This window comes from Equus quagga, chromosome 1 (genome assembly GCF_021613505.1).
Source record: "Equus quagga isolate Etosha38 chromosome 1, UCLA_HA_Equagga_1.0, whole genome shotgun sequence".
Taxonomy (NCBI): domain Eukaryota; kingdom Metazoa; phylum Chordata; class Mammalia; order Perissodactyla; family Equidae; genus Equus; species Equus quagga.
The window spans coordinates 161032731-161052983 of record NC_060267.1 but is presented as its reverse complement, the minus strand read 5'-3'; the positions used below and the strand labels follow the sequence as shown (position 1 = coordinate 161052983).

At 34.5% G+C, this 20253-nt stretch overlaps 2 protein-coding genes across 2 annotated transcripts in view; one reads left to right on the top strand and one right to left on the bottom strand.

The window, feature by feature from the left end:
• RAB5A (RAB5A, member RAS oncogene family) overlaps positions 1-10849 on the top strand; it is a 29170-nt gene extending 18321 nt beyond the window's left edge. The window contains exons 3-6 of the mRNA XM_046670686.1: positions 4018-4169; positions 4461-4583; positions 6089-6182; positions 9412-10849. Coding sequence (XP_046526642.1) covers positions 4018-4169; positions 4461-4583; positions 6089-6182; positions 9412-9527 — 485 coding nt within the window. The 3' untranslated portion in view covers positions 9528-10849. The remainder of the gene's footprint in view (positions 1-4017; positions 4170-4460; positions 4584-6088; positions 6183-9411) is intronic.
• The window catches only part of PP2D1 (protein phosphatase 2C like domain containing 1), a 28164-nt gene continuing 18198 nt past the window's right edge, over positions 10288-20253 (bottom strand). Inside the window, exon 3 of the mRNA XM_046670676.1 lies at positions 10288-11865. Coding sequence (XP_046526632.1) covers positions 11012-11865 — 854 coding nt within the window. The 3' untranslated portion in view covers positions 10288-11011. The remainder of the gene's footprint in view (positions 11866-20253) is intronic.

Genomic DNA, 20253 nt, shown 5'->3' with positions numbered 1-20253 from the left:
TTGCCTAGTGTATTGCAGTGTCTTCTCCTTGCTTATTATTATTAAGGTCTTAAACATTGTAGGCCTTCGGATGTGCAGATTTAACATTTACAGTTTCAGCTCTTCTCAGCTGACCCCAAGGTCTGTGATTCAGTAATTTGCAGTCTTGCTGAGACTGAAATGTTACTTGCTTGCTGCCAGGCTTGCAAATAGGAATTGATCATGTAGCTCAAAGAGGGACCCTATTAGACAGGCCAGCACCCGCATCTCAACGCAGCTTTGTTTTTCTCTACTTGTCGTCGCGTACACAGTAACTCTCGAAGTGATAAAAGCTGTTTCTTTGTGAAATATGGGCCCGAAAAGAAAACCAACTGCTAGTGCTGGTGATGGAAGTGAAGAGAAAATGAAGAGGTCTAAGAAAGTGATGGTTCTTAGCCAGAAAATAGACGTTTTGGATAAATTAAAGTGGTTTTGCAGATTCAGGTAAGTTTGTGGTTGGTTAATGTTGTATTGATGTGGTAGTTTATATTTTGAGTGCCACAATTTATTTTTATAACTTTATTAATAACTAATAATGTATTTTTAGAAGCACTAAGGATTTGAAGGTGTCAGCTATACTTCACTGAATTTTATGGGGGAAGTTAAAAGCTGTCGTAGTATTTGAGAACTTGAGAACTTTGGGGAATCACGAAGGTCTTTTGGTATATAATGTTTATAACAATAGTTATCCTGTTCCCATAATGTTTCTTTCCTTGTGGCATTACAATACAACACTTTTAATTGTTTTAGTGTGTTATTGATGTAGCCTTAAATTCGTTCCCCTGGTCTCTAATATTGGTCTTTTTCTCCTCTTCCAAAATTATGCTCTGTTTATCATACCAGATGAACAACAGTACAATGTTATCAAGTTAAAAAAATCTTGATGGTATTTTGTTTGAGATTTTGTTAGTTATATAATAACTTGAGTAGAGGCCTTTTGAGATACCTATTTTTTTCCATTTGGGAACTGTCTTTTCAAATATTGTCTAAAGTAGTCCAATACACTTATCTTTTATGAATTTATTTTAGCAAACATTTTGAACATTTTTATGAACTTGGGTTTATATTAGATGTTGGGTGTGGAGAAGAATAGATAATAGTAATCTTTCGAGGAACTCCCACTCTAGGAGAATAAAAAGATAATATAAGCCAGTGATTGTACAGTGTGAAACATGTTATTGCACAGGAAACTCCGGGAGCAGAGAAGTAGGAGCTACTAAATAGAGTATGATGGAGGATGGTTTCTAAGAGGTTGAGGAGTGAATTGATTGTTCTTGTTTTTTGTTGATATGATTGGAATCCATTCTCCCCCATCATAAGGCTGAAAACCTGGTTATTGCCAGTGTATTGTAAGGCTGTTGACTTTGATCTGTTCCAACCAATTTAAAGAACTCATTATTATCTGCTTTATTTTAGCTGATGCCTTTGGATTTTCATGTCAGTCTTTGTTTCCAAATAGGGCTTTTTCCAATATTTTATTACTTTTATTTTAAGGATATCTGAAATGATACTAAATTATGGTGATAGTGGATGTTCTTATTTGGTTTCTAGATTTAGAGAGACTGCCTAAGAGCTTTGCTATTAATAAGCAAAATGCTGATTTTAGACTTAAGGATGGAACGGACACTTGATAAATTTTAAGGAGTAATCCTATGTGTATATTAGGAATGGATATTGACTCAAATGCCCTTTTGTAATTTATTTAAATAAGACTTGATTTTTCTTTTTTAGCCTACTGGTGTAATAGCTTTGTATTTCTGAGAGAATCTCTACTTGACATGGGCTGTTGCTTTTTTAATATATTTGTTGGGATTTCTTTACCTGTATTTATCATTTTTGTACATGCATTTATTAAAAAGATTGATGGCCTTTTGCGGTATCTTGAACTGGTTTGAGAATTAGATTGTATTTATTTTAAGGCAGCATAACTAATAGTTACTTCCCTGAGCCTAGATGATCTGTGGAAGTGTAAATGATTGGTTTTACTAGCGGTGTACTTTGTGACCGTAGAAGAGATAAAGCAAACACTAAATGCAAATTATAATACACATTTTTTCAAGTTGCATCAAAATATACTTGAGAAGACAGGCTTATGTTTTGTGATCCATTCCTTTACTGTTTTCCCTTTTATTGAAAAAGGAGTACTGTCTTAGAGGCTTAATTTTATTTGTTTAAAAATATTTTTTGATTCTACAGGAGAACTTTTCATGGAAAGAGGGAAAAAGTGACATAATGCTTTCTTGGTATTCTTTACCATAAATATAGGATTTTAGAAAATGGGTATTTCTGCTAATGATGTATAGTAAAAGAAGTGACTAGCCCCTTGTGAGAATTCAGAGAATTCACAGAACTATTAATTAGAATTTAGCTCAAAAGAAAAACATTTCCACTTGTGATTTTTGCAAAATTGAGATTATAGTTGCTAATATTAAAGCCAGCAACCAGTTGGCCTAATAACAATGGCATGAAAAATATTATATCTAATATAGAAGAGATATAATATTTAATTAGACTTGGCTTATTCTGCACATGTCATGTTAACTAGTGAATCTCTTATGAAATATTGACGTCACTAGATAAACTGCTACTATTTACAGAAATAGATCCTAATTCTTTTGCATCATAGGACAGAGTTCTGGAAAATTTTATAACTTAATTCTGTGCCAATTTGGGAGAAGGAGTTGCATACCACAGCCTGAGCTGAAAGGAAAAGGGAAGAGCATACCAATTAATGATGAGTGATAGAGCCGTAGGGGTTTAACTACCAAAGCCAATGAACAAAAGAAACTGTGAGGTCTGGTTACTGTTGGCCAGCATTCTGCTAGAAATGGCTGTGTTGTAGGTCTTGTTCATAAGTATTTTTAGTGCAGCTAGCTACGATTAGAAACTTACTCTATTAGTTGATTTTTTTGCCCCCCTGTACATAGTTGTATATTCTTCGTTGTGGGTCCTTCTAGTTGTGGCAGGTGGGATGCTGCCTCAGCGTGGTTTGATGAGCAGTGCCACGTCCACGCCCAGGATTCAAACCAACGAAACACTGGGCTGCCTGCAGCGGAGTGGGCGAACTTAACCACTCAGCCACGGGGCCAGCCCCATCTATTAGTTGATATTTTGAAGTTCAATTCACTTGATTATAACCTACTTTTTATGAACCAATTTCTTGTTTTTCATTTTTCTTAAGTATACATTGTGGTGTCTTTCCCGATGTTTATTCCTGGAGAAGAATTAGATTTATAATAGAGATTTTACTTTTTACCGCTCTCATGAAGCAATTCAGAAAATGTGATAGAGTAATTCTTTGCAAGATTTGACAACCTCTTAATTTTAAAAGCAAAAATATTGTAAAATGATATTTTCTTATTGTTAAAGTTAAAATCTGAGAAAAGAACAGATGAAAAAGTACAAATCCAGAAAATTTTTATGGCAGGGAATGAAAGAGCTAGGAGTTAATGTTGAACCTATGTTTGACAAATTAAGTCTAGGTTGAGAGAATGATTACAGAAATTAAAGTGTCATAATGTTTTGAAGGAATAATATCATAACAGAAATATTAATTTAGTGGTAATGGACTAAATCCGCAGAGTACGCCAATAAAAACCAGGAAAATGGAGCAGAAATCATGGTGTTGGCAGTGTAGATGGCAGTTATAGATATGCTGATTCTCCCGCTATTTTTCCAGAATATCTGTATAATTCTTAAATTGGTTTACAATTTTAAATTTTTAAATTACACTTTGTAAAACAATTTAAGAAATAGTAAATATTTAATATTACATCAAGCTTTAAGAAAGTAGAAGAAACTTGCAATCTGTGATTTAAATATGAAGATCTTATAGGTAAGCCGTATATATATTATCTAGCTTTGAAGCACAGATCTTTTAGTATTTAAAGCCACTGTTAACTACGGGTGTGCAATATATCAGGTTTCCAGGTGTTTTCTATATTATGAAAATTTTAGGGGGAAAATGATAAACTTATTGCAGACATCTTCTTCTTGCAGCTGCTTTTCTAACCCAAACTGTGTGTCTTGATGACACAACAGTAAAGTTTGAAATATGGGATACAGCTGGTCAAGAACGATACCATAGCCTAGCACCAATGTACTACAGAGGAGCACAAGCTGCCATAGTTGTTTATGATATCACAAATGAGGTAAGTAGAAATGCATTCTCCAGTGAAACTAGTTTGAATATCCATTTTTGGTATTCAGAATTTCAATTAGAGAAAAGATTTTTTAAAATCTTTTTGATAGTCAAGCATGACATTTCTGCCAAAGCTTTTATGAGTTACAAAAGCTGATTTGAAAGTGTCTCAAATAATACAATAGTCCTAAGAATTTCTTTCCAAGAGTCACATTGGATAGTCTTTAAAGGCTTGTCTCACAAAGATGCTCCCTAACCATTTTTTCAGCCTGTGCCAAATAGTCATTTCTTTGTTTCCCAGGAGTCCTTTGCCAGAGCCAAAAACTGGGTTAAAGAACTTCAGAGGCAAGCCAGTCCTAACATTGTAATAGCTTTATCAGGAAACAAGGCTGACCTTGCAAATAAAAGAGCTGTCGATTTCCAGGTATGTTGAATTTAACTTTCACTTGAAGGCACATATTTATTGTAAATTGTTTTTCTGTATCCACACTTGAATTACAGTTATAATTTTAAAACCATGCAAAAATAGAAAATACAAATTTTTTTAACAAATGTTATGTACTGTATGCAGTGAAATGCTTCTCATTATAAACCTGAATTTTTAAACATCTTTACATAATTGTAATGTATAAATTGATTCAAAGATTTTGTTGACCTGAAACAGTTACAAAAGAAGTTATTGTTCACAAACAACGCAGAAATAATAGAAAGCAAAAGTGATTGCCTCCTACCCTAATCCCCCCCACACACATACATTAGTATTCTTCCTAACCGTTTCCTGTTTATCTACCAATATATATATCAACATATACACATACCCATATGTACATATACATTTAGACTCATGTGTTTGTTCTTAAAGGGCCTTCAAAAATAAAAGACTCAGAAAAGCTAGCTAACAAAGAATGTTCCCTGCTGCAAAATAGAGCAAGTGCAATCATTTAAAACAAAGGAAATGTCTCTAGTTAGACATTTATAAACTTCTCCTGTTCTCTTGCTCTTCAGCTTCTCTACCAGAGAAGTTTGTTTGTGGCTGTTATATAAATAATTTCAGTGATAGGATAATTTTCTTTCTGGATAATGGCTCTAGATGTAGAGTCCATGTACTGAGAGAAAGAGAACTGATATTTCTTGCACCATTAGGTAGTAAGCTGAGCATGTTGCACATGCGGTTTTATTTAATTCTAGTGACAGCCATGTGAGGTATAGTATCTATTACTCTTTCTAAAGTAGTTACCTCCCCAGCATAGAATGGTAGATAGAGCACTTAAATTATAGTCAAAAGTAACCCCGTCACATACAGTTCAAAGGAATCTCATTTTCTTCTTTTGTCAAATGGGAAAGATAATTGGTTGCTCTTCACAACAGCTGTGAGGATTAAAGGCATAATACGTGTAAACTGTAAAGCATGACAAAAATGTAGAGTAGTAATATAATTTTCAAAGGAATGATTCATGATATATTCAAAATCAAAATGTTGCTCGTAGAAGTCATTCAGAATTGAATATAAAGGTAACATTTAGTGGTTGAAGCCAGTGTTGGATATTTGATTTCCATTTGTCTTCATTGCAGATAATGAACATAAGTAAAATTTGCCATAGAGATCAAAGAGGGTTTTATGTTTAGAATAGGATAATTCACCACCCCCCTAACCCCCGACCTCCTCATTTGAAAGCAGATTTAATGTGAGACCAGATTAATCAGGATGGGATAGTTCAAGAAGGTAAAGGAAAAAGAAAATTATAAAGATATCCTACATAGTGCACTTCCCTTTTACTTTTGACTAGAAATAATTGCTTATTACACATTTATTGGGTATAAGTAATCAAATTGGAGTAGTAATAAAGGAGCCTCTTTTTTTTCTAACAAATATAAGGCAGGTATAGGATGTGCAAAAGATATGTATTATTTTTTTTCTTCTATTAACAGGAAGCACAGTCCTATGCAGATGACAACAGTTTATTATTCATGGAGACATCAGCTAAAACATCAATGAATGTGAATGAAATATTCATGGCAATAGGTAAGATTAACGTTTTTTTCCCCAAACAATAAATATAGGCAAAACAAGTTATACCGGGACATACTTGGTTTTCTTTTACATACTGTCTTCCTTTAAAAAGCTCTTGGGTTTTCTCCCTTTTTTAATGATTATATTACTATTCTAGATCCCTTCTACCAAACATTACTTTGTTAGGAATATTATTAAATTTGAGAGATTATTACCTATTAGTTTGTAACACTTTCAGTTTAGTTAAGTTTCTTCTAGGTGAGTTGAAAGCCTGAACTTTGAGGTGATAGTTTAGGCAGATAGATTTTCTAAAGATTTCACTTAGAAATTTGGATAAATGTGTTTTCCTATTAGATTATACTTTTTATATAAAAGGATGATAAACTCAGCAGTATTTTTGAATGCAGCATGTAGGCATAATGAGATTTTTTTCTCTTCACTGATGAGTAGCTGTCTTCATCTCTTCTTTGCCATGAGCAGAACACTGTTTTTGTTTCTCAAGTTTTAAATCATTTATTATTGACAAATATAACATAAAGTACATGATACATAAGTATACAGATTCACAAATTATTTTACTGCAAATATTGTAATGGGAAAAGTTTCAAAGCATTGAGGCACAGAGAGAAGGAGGGAAAGCAGAGCGACCTCCATGCTTTAGATGACCTCAGTGGTCATTTGACACTGCACAGTGCTCTTGACCTTTCCTTTAAGGTGCTTTTAATTGATGATCATTGCTCTTCCACAGTTGTTGATTGTAGATAATATAGATGTAGTAGTAATAAGGAAGCTTCCTTTTTTCTATGACAAAAATAAAAGTATTTCTGTTGACTAACCTCTTTCCAATAGTTTTAAGATGCAGATTCTATGGGAAGGTCGTCTTTGGTGGCTCTCACAGTTTACTGCCTCCACACTCTTGTTCATGTGCCAAGCACTCTTCTCGTCCTATAACATCTTTTATTATACAGCAGTGATTATTAACTAGGGTCTCCACCTTTCTATCCCCAAATAAGAAATACTCTTTTATATTGAAGTCATACAAAGTAACCAATTAACAACTGATTCAGAGGCTAAAGAAAACCCAGTTAAACCTGCAGATACTGTTAGAATGTCTTTCACTAGGTGAGAGAGATAATGGTGGCTCATTTAGGAAAAAACTTGCCTGTTTGTGTGAAATATTTTCCTGAGAACCTCAAGCTTGCAATTTATTAGGGAAATACTAGCACAATTGTGAAGGATTATGCAACAATATGTTCTTTTTATAAATGGGACAGATTAAACCAAGAACCACATGTGAAAAATTAATAACAGGAAACAGGAGATAATAAGTCCCTCAAATCAGAATGAACTTTAAACCTTTCCGATGGTATGAAGAGTCCCCATATGAGCTTCATTTCATTTGTACGTTTTATTCAGATGTGCTAATAAAGTCATTTTTCCAGTCAGACAGTAGCCTACGTATTAGAGCTTTTGTCTGAAATTAGAATGTCTTTCCTTGAAAGAAATCGCAAGTGTAAATTGAATTGTGGCCTTTCTATTTATTTTACCAGATTAGTAACTTAAATCACCCAGTGCACTCTTATTTTCACTATTGATGACTTTCCAAAGGGAGTAGTGAGAGCATAATAAATTTATTTATCTGCTTTTAATTTGATAAGATCTTGAGTGGCTTCTTTTATTGCACATCTTCATTAACTTGATCCAGGATTTTTGGCTTCTCAGCAATTCTAATTAATTCAAGGACAAATTGATAAGCTGCAATTACCATATACCATATACAAAACATGGGTACCAGCTTCACTTGGATAACATTCAATAAGATATAAAACAGGAGACCTCTTCTTTTGACCCCTAACATATGTTTTAGTTTATCCCCACACAGTAAAAATTAACCAATAGAAGCGAAAAGTTCCTAATTTCAGGTTATTTCCTTCAACCTCCTAATTTCACTCAGATCTAATTAACAGAAAACCAACCCTTTGAGAAGTGTGCTAAAGGGAGAAATGATCACTCAGTCCAAAACCTTATTGTAAATTATAATAAAGTTTATAATACTAGCCTACTCTTTGTCCCTACAGGGCTTTGTTTGTAAATACATTTGACTGGAAATTTACCATTGTATTACCATTTATACTACCATTCCTAGAGCCATTCCTAAAGCAATGGCCCAAGGTGAAGGCTTTTCTTCCCAAACTTCAATGCTCCTGGCTCTCAGATCCATTGTCAGCCCAGCATGTAGGATTCTAAAGATGATTAACGCTGATGTGGAATAATAGAATAGATAAAAGATAAAAGATCCAAAACTCAGCTAGGCCTTTAGATTTTGAAGTAGAGCATGTTCATCTTTTATGTAGCCAAGGCACTAAGGTAAAGCTAGAGTCTTACCATAGACTGGATGGATGATAGAAACCAGTGTGTCTAGCCATCCTTAAAATCAGCACTTTTAGAGATGTTTAATGAATCCACCACATCAAGGATTTTAGGGATCCAAGCAGACTACATCTAGCAGGTAAATTTTTTACTTGGGGGAGTCAACGCTCCAGAGAACAACTATTAGCTGTATAGAGCTTAGTGCTTAGCAAAGTTAAAGTCATAGCTGATGGTTGAGGAGCTTTGTCTGCATGTGGCAAGTCATGCTCATCTGACTCAAAATTGGGAAATAGATTTTTGAGAGAGAACATTCAGGATTAAGTCTCCTTATATTAGGCAGAGCTACTGGTGAATCAGATTAGAGATCTTAATTAGCCATTTGAGAGAAAAATGGTAGATGTTGGAAGGGTGAAGTCTGTGTAAACTAGGAATTAGATAGAAGCTGCGGTCCATCATAATTTAGGGTAATAATTAGGTTGCACCCTGCAGGACAAGTTGCTGGGGTGATGGTGGTGGTATTTGTTTATATCCCGACTTGTTCCAAAAAGTGTTGTGACTGTCCAAAGAACATTGATATGAACCGAACTTCTTAACCAGAGTGTCTGGCCATCATCTTTATTAACTTCGATTTTCTTTGAATAATAGAAGTATTAATAATTATGAAATAAAGTACTACTCTGGTTATTAAGTTAATGTGTCTAAAGAATTAAATCTAACTCGAGTGAAGTTAAGTTTTAATTACGTGTCTGCACTTGGTCCCCATTTTACCATTCCTTCAATTCAACTGGAAAGAAAGATTATAAGTAAGCAGATGAAAGTTATTCTAATATGAATATTCTAATTGTGTTTATTTTGATAATGTATCTCTCAGCTAAAAAGTTGCCAAAGAATGAACCACAGAATCCCGGAGCAAATTCTGCCAGAGGAAGAGGAGTAGACCTTACTGAACCCACACAGCCAACCAGGAGTCAGTGTTGTAGTAACTAAACCTCCAGTTTGAACTAGCTGGAATATTCTTCTGCTTCCTAAATGTTAATAACAGTGGAATTGGAGCATTTAACCAGCCCAGTATGACTTCCAAAAGGAAGAGACTTATGATAGAGTCAAGTTTCTAATACAGAATTATTTTAAGTGTTTTGAACTTAATTTTTAATAACATGCATGTGACCCTCTGAATAATGTTTCAGCAGTAGAAGGGGAAAATGAGAGCTGTGTGTACGCTGGTTTTTCCTTGGAAGGTTAGGGGGAATCATTTCTCATCACCAGGGATGTCGACAAATGACTATTTGAACCCACAGTTAACCAGCCAATAATATGAGAAAGATTTGGAACTTACTCGTTTGGGCTTTTCAAAGATTCTTTTTTTAGAAGGGAATTCTAAAGATACTTGTGCTTAGCTATAGTATTCAGGCAACTGGTAATTTCTCTTAGTATCCATATTTAAAGTGTACATTCCATATTTTAACAAATGAGCCACAGGAAAACAGTCCCACATATTCAGGGGGAAGAAATGAATAATAGTGGCATCTAAATTATAGCCAGTCCTGTTATTTTTTAAATGGGGTAAAAAAAATCAGATGTAAACCCACCTTGTTGTAAGAATATGAAAACTGATAAATGCATCTTAATGGATAGTGTTCCCTTCAAACATGTGAGGTCTTCAACAAAACTGAAACGAACCAGGTGTCTGTGATTCCGTTTAATCACTGCTGGCCATTACATAGGTTTTGTTGTTTGGGGGCAGGGAGGGGGCTTTTGTTCCCTTTGGACGTAATATAGTCAATGCACTAACAATTATGTACATTCAAACTTGATTATTTTAAATTCGATCTTCGGCTGTACTGTAAATAGGGTACTGCATTGTAGTCTCCATATATGTTTATTACTTTTCTGTAATATTTAAGAGTTGCTTAAAGTATACAAAATGTACAGTTACTAAAAACAGCTAATTTTTTCCTTCTCTCCTCCTTTGAAAGGAAGGGGCTTCAGTTGTTCCTACCTGGCTAGAACCATAATAAACAATGTACCAGTAATTTGTAACTTAAGTATTGCAATATGTTAGTAACAATCTTGCAGCCTTGTTTTCCAAAGTTCATTTTATTCTGATCAGTATATTGCACTAATTGTTTTAGGTATTTTCATTATATGAAATCTACCATGTGTCAGAGATGATTTAATCTATTTAAGTGTTGAACTGCTAGCAGAACTTGTACATTTACAGTAATTCAGAATTAGTAAGGAAAACAGTTCACCAGTGTTTAGTTTTATATTGAGGTGCTCAGGTTGGAATAAAGTGGTATAAAAAGCCAGTACTGGTTTTTCTCTCTTTTTTGGCATGGAAGAGTGAACATATATGAATGGTATTATGTAACCTAAAATCTGCTTTTATATTTTCTTTACTCCATTCTTAAAATATGATTTGCATGGTATTGATATATTATCCTAATACCTGGTTCATTGAAGAATTATCTTTATATTTTTGTACTCTGGATAATGGGAACTTTATCTTTTATGTCAGAAACATATTCACTTCCACTGAGGAGAATTACCATAACTGTAATGTTGTCTCTGGAGCCAGCAGCTAAAGCAGCATTTACAAGTTCATGGCTAATATACTCAGCTGCACTTTCATAGAAACTCTTGGTACATGTCTCTTTTTCTTTTTCACTTGACTCTTTTGGCACACCATCTACACTGGTTGGTCCATCAGTTTCTTTCTCACTGCAAGGATCATGGTTAGTCATTTCTGGTGGAAATGTTTGTTCATTTTTAGGGTTAAAAGTGCAATATTTAGAATATTTTGAATCAGTCAGATTTTTTTTTGAATTTATATTTGACATACATTCTTCAGATTCAGGTTTGTACTGAAACAGTATGTGAATATTACTTTCTGACTTAGAAACACTTGGTTCATTGATTGGGCAAAACGAAGGCCCTGGGGATGGTGAAGGTGTGTTTTGTGAGCTAGAACAGTATGTTTCTTGATACGCTTGAAACATTGTAATTGCTAGTGCAGTGACTTCCTTTTTATCCAGAACTTCCCAGAGTCCATTAGTAGCCAAGATAAGGAATTGACATAAGTCATCTATAGGGACAGATAGCGTTTGAGGTGCTGGAATAATGAATTTTTTCAGTTTGAGACTCCCATGAAATCCAAGTCCTTGTGTGACTCTTGTTTGCCCTTCCAGGAGCCCGTATGGTTCACTTGAACTAATCATTGCTCCCCTCTGAAGTACTCTTCTTCTTTCACTTATGTTTCGCGTAGTGTGTTCTTTGGTTAGGCAAAAGCTTTTCCCATTTCTGCATAAGACCGCTTGCACACTGCCTAAAAGATTATTTTAAAAAACCGAGATTTAATGAAAACCATTTGTATCAAAGTATACTGTTAACTTCATTACTTCTGTTTCAGTGCATAAACAGAAAGGCCATTTAAAAAATATTTTTAAAATATGTATAATATTGATAGCATTACTGGAAGATTTATAGTAATTCAGATTTTGAACTGAGAGGCCAGTTTTTTCCTCATTTTTAAGCAAGTTAGTCTTTAAAATACTTCATTTAATATTAAACTAACTAAAACTGCAGATAATGAAAAATAATTAAATATTTTATGAAACACCTTCCAAGAATTATTTTGTAGAGCCAAGAATTGCACTTTATAACTAAGCTATATTCCATAGACCATTTTAAAAATGTTTAAATGCCTTTTCAATTAAAAGCACAAACTGATTTTTTTTTTAAGTGGAGTTTGATAATTTTGTAACTTACATAGTTAAAACCTGAACATATAAGTCTGGGTAATGAACAGATTAGATCACCCCTGTTGGTCTTAGGTGGTTTATGGTATATGTGGTTAAAAAGAAATTAAGTCAACTAGCCCTGTGAAGAAAAAGTAGTATGTATTATTAATGTGTTAAGTGGGTAATAGCTAGCCAACATTAAGTTAAACCCTTTGTTTGAAAATGGAAATCCTAAAAGTTGATTGTGTTTTGCTCTTGGTTCAGATGAACTTGTGATGTGTGCTTTATTGAAGTCTCAGGGAAATCCAAATATAATCCTCTGAACAGATTGAAGGATGGTTGTATTTCCAAGGCTTTCTTTGGTTTATAAAGAAGAGACTCAAAATTTTTTTAGTTTGTTAGGAAAAAAATGATTTTCCCAAAGTTTCTAGGGACATAATTGTATATTAAAGCATAGGCTATAGTTTTTCTTGATGTAGAATCGCTTATTTACAAAAGGATATCTAAATTATTCTGAGATGGAGTTAATGATGTTTGAGTATTATTATACCTATGAGAATTAAAATTTCTGGAATCATGCACAATTTACATTAGAATATTCTGTTTTCAAACAACGTGCTGTACCTGGAATCAAAATTTTGTTGGTGCTGGGGTTCAATTCCAATCCTCCAATTTTTTAGGTAAAGGAATTTAGGTTTCAAAATTCTGAGGTCCACACAACTAGTATTGTTGGACAGAAGGAGCATAAATTGGTGAAGCGTTAGCGTCAGGCGTAGACTGAGCCTATTGGCTGATTTACTTAATGGGAATTGTTAATATCTGAGCTAATGGATGGAATCAAAAGATGATGATGTATGTGGAAAATGCTTTGGAAACTTGACTATAAATGATGATCCTCAAACTACATGACTTCTTTTATTTGTAGTTTGGTTATTAGTATTTTTTTATTGTCTTTGCTGTTGGTGACTCTACTTACACTCTGCAGAAGATAAATCAGTAAAATAATTCTTGACTTTTGCTGAGTTGTAAATTATTACTGTAGGAGCAAAGCAGCATGGGTTGGTATTGAATGAACGTGCCAACCGGGTAAAACTGAATTGTTCTATTAGGGGGACGTATGATTCAATACCTCTTTTAAATTAGAAAATTTGTATGTGTGTACGTTCACATGTAAATAGTGCAACCCTAGCTCTGAAAACACAGGGGACAATTGTGCTCAGAATAGTCAAATCCACTGACTTCCTAAATGTTTATTTGCATGTAACAAGCAAAAGCCCACTCAGCAAAAAGAAACAGCTTTGTTTCTCTGCTGGGTGATTTGAAAAGAATTTAATACAATTATGTCGTTACAATGGAAGGGTGGAAAACTGGTATTTTGATTTTAGTTGTCTCTGCAGAGAGCTTGGTAAACATAGCCTTATGCACTATTTGCCTTTTTTTTAATTGCCTGGCTAAAGAGTAGAAAAGGCCATTTTGGCTGATTTTACTATTGTGAACATCCCTTGGGCTCGGCACAATAAAATATTCTGGAAAAAGGAACTTTAAATCATGGTTGCAGTTTTTGCTCTACCATTGACTTACTGTCTGACTTTAAGTGAATTAATTTATTTGACAGTTTATTCATCCTGATAAAAAGGGAGATAGTGCCTTCTGAATAACTCACATCCGTACCTGTGTGAATGGTGCATGAAGGAAAGAGAAAGTGAAGGGAGGTGCTCAGCATTTCTCAACTATTCATGCATAGCCCAGGAAGTAGAGGATAAGAAAGATTCAGACCATGGAAGATCATTATGAAACAGACATGAAGAAACATTGGATGTACAGTTAATAGTTTTGTTTCCTGAACTTAGGGTTACACATGCTGTTAACTGTAAATGGGGTTGTTTATTGAAAGCAGTTGACTACATTCACCTGAAAGCTAGAATAATGAACAAAAAGCACAAGGAAAATGGGAATTTGGAGGAAGATATAAAAATTACACTGTACGACCATTTGTTTGGAGAACTGAAGGAAGAGAGAGGAGCAAGTCATCACAGTTTAAGAGGGAGGATGGATTTGCTTTAAAGAAAGGCTCCAGTAACATCTGTTTGGAGGAAATGAGAATAAGCAGTGAACTGTGTGATGAAGACCCTTACGCAAAAATGTGAATGAATCTGAGCATAAAGACATAAAGTTACGAGCTTTCAGTAGCTGGAGAGATTGTGCTCTTCAGAAAATGTTCGAACAGAAATGGAACAGGGTTACTCCAAGAGCAACATGTTTAGGGACGTTAATCATATGGGGATTAAAGAAAACTGAGATGATACTCAAGCTTTTTTAAGGTGACGTGTATGGTCAAGCAAAGTGTCCTTATGCACAGGGCAGTGATGTAACTGCCTCCTTCAATGGCTGGGTTATCTCCAGCTTGTGAAAAGAAAGAGTATCCCTGTAAAACTGAAAGGGCAAGCTCAAGATTTCTTTTCAGATAAAGCCAGAAAAGTCACTTACTGTTGAAGTTAACAGGAAAGCTTTAAGAAAGGACTGGAGGAAAGAAGAAGAGAAATTTTATGTGGTGTTAAGAAAAGAAAATATACTTAGGATGCATGAGTGCCCTGGGATAAAAAGATGACATGATTTAGAAGAAACAGCATGAGGAAGTAGAACGACTGGGAGCCTGACACACTAGGACTTCAATGCCAGTTTTGTGTCTGTGTGACCTTCATTAAGTCACTTTATTTCCCTGAGTAACAATTTTCTACCTGCAATGTTATTTTTTGTCAAGGTTCTTGTGAAGATTTAAGAAGGTAGTTTAATAAGTAGACACTTGATAAAGGATATTTTCCTTTGTGTTCCATGAAGAGGAAAGCAGGCGAAGAGAGGCTATCGAAAACAGATTGAGACAAAGCTATAACTGTTGCATTTCAGACCTCTTTATAAAAAGAAGTGTAAGAAAATCTTTATGAAGTAGAATTACAGGCTTAAGGGAGTAGGGAGTAGTAACTTAGAACTTAGGAAATGAGGAAACTGTGAGGGCAAGAAAAAGGAGCAATTAAAAAGAAGCAGAAATAAATTAAGGAAATGTAAACAGTGAAGTATTGGAAGCATAATGGAAATGCGTGTAAATGAGATGAGGGAAACAACTCATAACCAGTTTTCTTCAGGACTCTAGTTTTGGCAAAAGAGACTGAATTTGCTTCTGTGCATGGACACCAGGTTTATGACTCTTCCTACTGATGATTAGCATGAGAACCTTACTAATGGGGAGCTTGTTTTCATTGGACGTTCAAAAGATCCCTTTGTTTTGTAAGATGTGTGAGCATGAAATTCATGCTCACCATTGTACATCTGGAGCCTAACAATACTTTACACATTGGTCTCAACTAGTTGTCAAGTATTTCTTGAATGTATCCTTAGAATCAGGTTTGTATGAATGTGAGTCCACCACCAACATCCCCCCAAAAAAGGGAGAGGAAGAAGGTAAAGTATATAAATGGTCAATGTTAAGATGGTTTCTTTCCTGTACAAAGTAAGGTGCTTTTGGAGTTGAATTAAGTTTTGGGGGAAAAGGATAGGGCTGGAAATAATTTTAAAAGCAACTTATTAAGACCACTATGAGTGAGCAGAAATATTCACATCTATAAGGACAATTGCATTGAGACAGGAAAATCACAAAAAGTTAAATGAGATCTGCAAATACAGCATCAATCATGAATGAAGAAAGTGAAGAATACATAAGAATGAAGATAACACCATAAAAACAGAAGAAAGCTATAGGTGTTCGTTTGAACTAGCGGAACTTCGAGTCTAAAGGATATGAGTCCTGGCTCACTCACTAGGTACGTAACCTTATATAATACTCTGGTGAGCCTCAATCTTCTCATGTATTAGAACGTGATTATCCATACCTCAGACGTTGGGAGGTTTTGATAAAAGAATCACTTCGTAAACTTGAGAAGAAGAGAAGGAAGAGAGTTTGAAGTGGCCAACAATTATGAAATTGTGAATAATAGAGAAACAGTAAAGTCATGCTTGGTCTCTGGATCTAGAGTGAGCTCATGGGATAGAAAACTAGGACACTAGGAAATAGGAAACAAGTTTCTGGGTCCTCATTAAAAAGAATTATTAAGAATATGTACAATCTAGGTGTAAAAAATATTACAAAGGAGCAGTAATGTGGCAATCTGGGTCTTGGATTGACTGTCTCACAGGGAACAAAACATCCAGATTAATATATATACTTTGGCATACGCATTTATGAGCTAGCAAGAAAGTAAAGAATTCTCAGGTCAAAAAAGTAATGGCTGAATCCCAGAGTTTGCCAAGAGCAAAAGCCAGCTTTTACCTGAGAGCATTTATTGAGCTGAATAAATAAGCTTTGAATTTTCACAGGGTTGTGGAAAAGGAAACAAAAACTAGGGCTTGTCCAAAGTGGAGAAGACTAATGGTTCTCCCCAACAAAGCTAGGACCCCAAAGGACCGTGCCCTCACTGAAACAGTGAACCCAAAATAAACATATGCCCCTTACACCCAGACTGCCAGAAAAAATGGAGTACTTCAAACTGATGCTGAACAGCAGAGGAAAGAAAGGGAACCACAAGGAGTTTGGAACCACCAACCTTCATGTATTTTTAGTCTGGAAAACCTCAACTTAGTCATTTAATTCAGATTGATACTGTTAACAGGAGAACATCAGGCAGTAGTAAACGCATACTCTGGATGACACAGCCCTCAAATAATTCCCCAAAATATAAATTCTAGGGAATTTCTTCTGCTTCTAGCCAAGATGCAATAACATTGACTGGATTTACCCTTTCATCTGTGTTGATGAGACAGACTGAGAGTCCAAGGAGACCAAGGCAGCTAGAGTTCCCCTAGGACAGAGTACCAGAAGGAAGAGAGCTGCATAGAGAACCCCAGAGATCTGCAGAGAAGCTTCCTCAAGTATTCAATAGGGTACTGATCAATGAGTTTGTATGAGGAAAGCCCCCAACATTGTGGATGAACTATTTGAAAAGGATTAGAGAGAACATTGCCCAGTGCTTACACGAGGAAAAATCAATGCTTGTTCCAACCAGTCAGACTGGAAAAATATATTTCATGGGTCATTGGGTAGCATACGGAGGAAGGCCTTGCCTCAGTAATGGGAGATATCGCAATCCAATTGGGCACTGTTCTTGACATACCTGACAAATCAGAAAAGCAAGATCTGAAAGGATCAAACTGTTTCTAAGTAACTTCATTCAAGAACAAAGCTCAAGAAGATAAATTCAAAATAAAAAATGTTTGCATGCTAACCTCTATAACCTGTGAATATGATCTTATTTGTAAAAAAGGTCTTTGCAAATGTAATTGAGGGTCTTGAGAGATGAGATCATCCTGGATTATCGAAGTTGGTCCTAAATCCAAGGAGCAGTCTTAGAGAAGAGACACACAGAGAAAGGAGTAGAAAGCCATGTGAAGATGGAAGCGGAGATTGGAGTTTTGCAGCCACAGGCCAAGGAGTGCATGGAGCCAGTAGAAGCTGAAAGAAGCAAGAAAAGATTCTCCCATAGAGACTTCAGAGGACCTTGCCAACACCTTGATTTGGGGCTCTGGCTTTCAGAACTGTGAGAAAATGGATTTTTGTTATTTAAGCTGCCAAGTTTGTGATAATTTGTTATGGCAGTCCTAGGAAACTAGAATGCCAGGCATGCAAATAAGCAGGAAAATACTACCCACAATAAAATGAAAAATCAATCAATTGAAACCAACCCCAAACTGACACAGATGTTGGAATTAGTAGGCAAGAACATCAAAAGTTATAACTACGTTCCATATATTCAAAAAGTTAAGTATACACATGGAAGATAACCTTAAAAATAAAACTTTTGAAGATGAAAAATACGTTAGAAATAAAAAATATGATGGGTGTGAATTTGGCAGATGAGACATTGCAGAAGAAAAGATTAGTCATCTTGAAGACAACAATAGAAACTGTCTAAAACAAAGCATAGAGAGAAAAAGAAGTTTTAAAACATGAAAAGAGCATTAAGGAGCCACGAGACAATTTAAGTTGGTCTAAAGTACATAACTGAAATGCCTTAGGAAGAGGAAAAAGGTGAGGAGAAAAAAAGTAGAGGTAAATCACATCAAATTGCTTAAAACTAATGATAACATCTTTAAACCAGCCAAAGGGGAAAACCCATAACATGGACAAAGAAACACAGATAATGGTGACAACAGATTTCTAATCATAAATGATGCAAGCCAGAAGACAATGGAGCAATATTTTTAACAACCTGAAAGGAAAAGAATCTATCAACCTAGAATTTTGTACCAAATGAACATATCTTTCAAAACAAAGGTGTAAATAAAGTCTTAAGAATTTATCACCAGAAGAAACATTACAAAAACTATTAAAGGAAGTTTTCAAGCAGAAGGAAAATGATACTAGACAAATATAGATCTACACAAAGGAATAAAAAGCAACAAGAATGGTAACTACATGGGTAAATGTATCACTTTTTCTTACTGAAATCTATTTAAAAGATAATCAAATGTTTAAAAAATATGTATTATACATGTATGTTATATATTGTATACATAGAGAGAAGTTTTATATATATAAACACAAACTTCTTTATTGTGTACATATAAATTATGTGATCAAAATAGTATAAACTCTAGGAGGGAAGAAATAAAAGTATACTGTTGTAGGAATTTTATTCTCTATGTAAAGTGGTATAATATCACCTGAAGGTAGACTGTGAGTAGTTAAAGATGTATACTATAAACTCCTAAAATAATATAACAAAGAGTAATAACTAATAATCCAACAGAGGAGATAGAATGGAACCATAAAAAAATCTAAAGAACATAGTAAAAGGTGGGTGGGGGGGGGAGAATAGAACAAATAGATGGAACAAATAGGAAAAAAAGAAAACCAAGATGATAGATGTACACCTAATCATACCAATAATCATATTAAATATAAATGGAATAAATACCCAATTAAAAGGCAGAGACCATCAGAGTGGATAAAAATGCGAAGTCCAAATTTATGCTACTTACAATAAGGGCATTATAAATATGAAGACAAAAATAGGTTAAAAGTAAATGAATGGAAAAAAGACATACCATGATAACAATGATCAACAGCTGGAGTGTCTATAGTATATCAGACAAAGTAGACATCAGAACAAGAAAAATTTCCAGGGGTAAAGAAGAATATTTCATGATGATAAAGCTTCAAAATACTGGAAGCAAAAACCAATAGAGCTTCAAGAGGAAATAGAAAAATCCACAAGTATAATCAAAGACTTCAGTAGCCCTCTCAATAATTGATAGAGTAAGAAGTCAGTAAGGACATAGTAGGAAGTCAGTAAGGACATTGAAGACTCGAACACTAATGCCAACATTTGGCCTAATTGAGATTAATACAACCCTCCTCCCCAAAATAGCAGAGTACATATTCTTTTCTAAGTGCACACAGAACATTTAGCAAGATACACCATAAAACAAGTCTCATTAAATTTAGAAGAGTTGAAGTCATACAACATATGTTCTCTGACTATAATATAATTAAGTCAACTTTTAGGGGAAATGAATTAACAAAATGAAACAAACACCATAAGCAAGAACCAATAGAAATCAGAGAGCAGAAACAAACCTACAAAGATATTAGATTCTAGAATCATCAGACATACAATATATTAAGTAAATGTGTAATATATTTTTTAAATAAAGCAAACTCATAAATATATATATTGAGCAAGGGAAAAATGACTAAAAGATGTAGAAAAAAAGTATTCAATTAACAACCAGCAAAAAAAAAAATTAGGAAAATGGAAGGGCTTGCACATATGAAGAGAGAATTAGTGAACTGGAAGAACAATGTGAAGAAATTTTCCAAAATTTAGCACAAAAGTGGGAAAATAAGGGATGTTAAATGATATTAATGCTAGAGAAGGTCTAATATAAGCTTAATCAGGACTCCAGAATGTGAAGAAAGAATG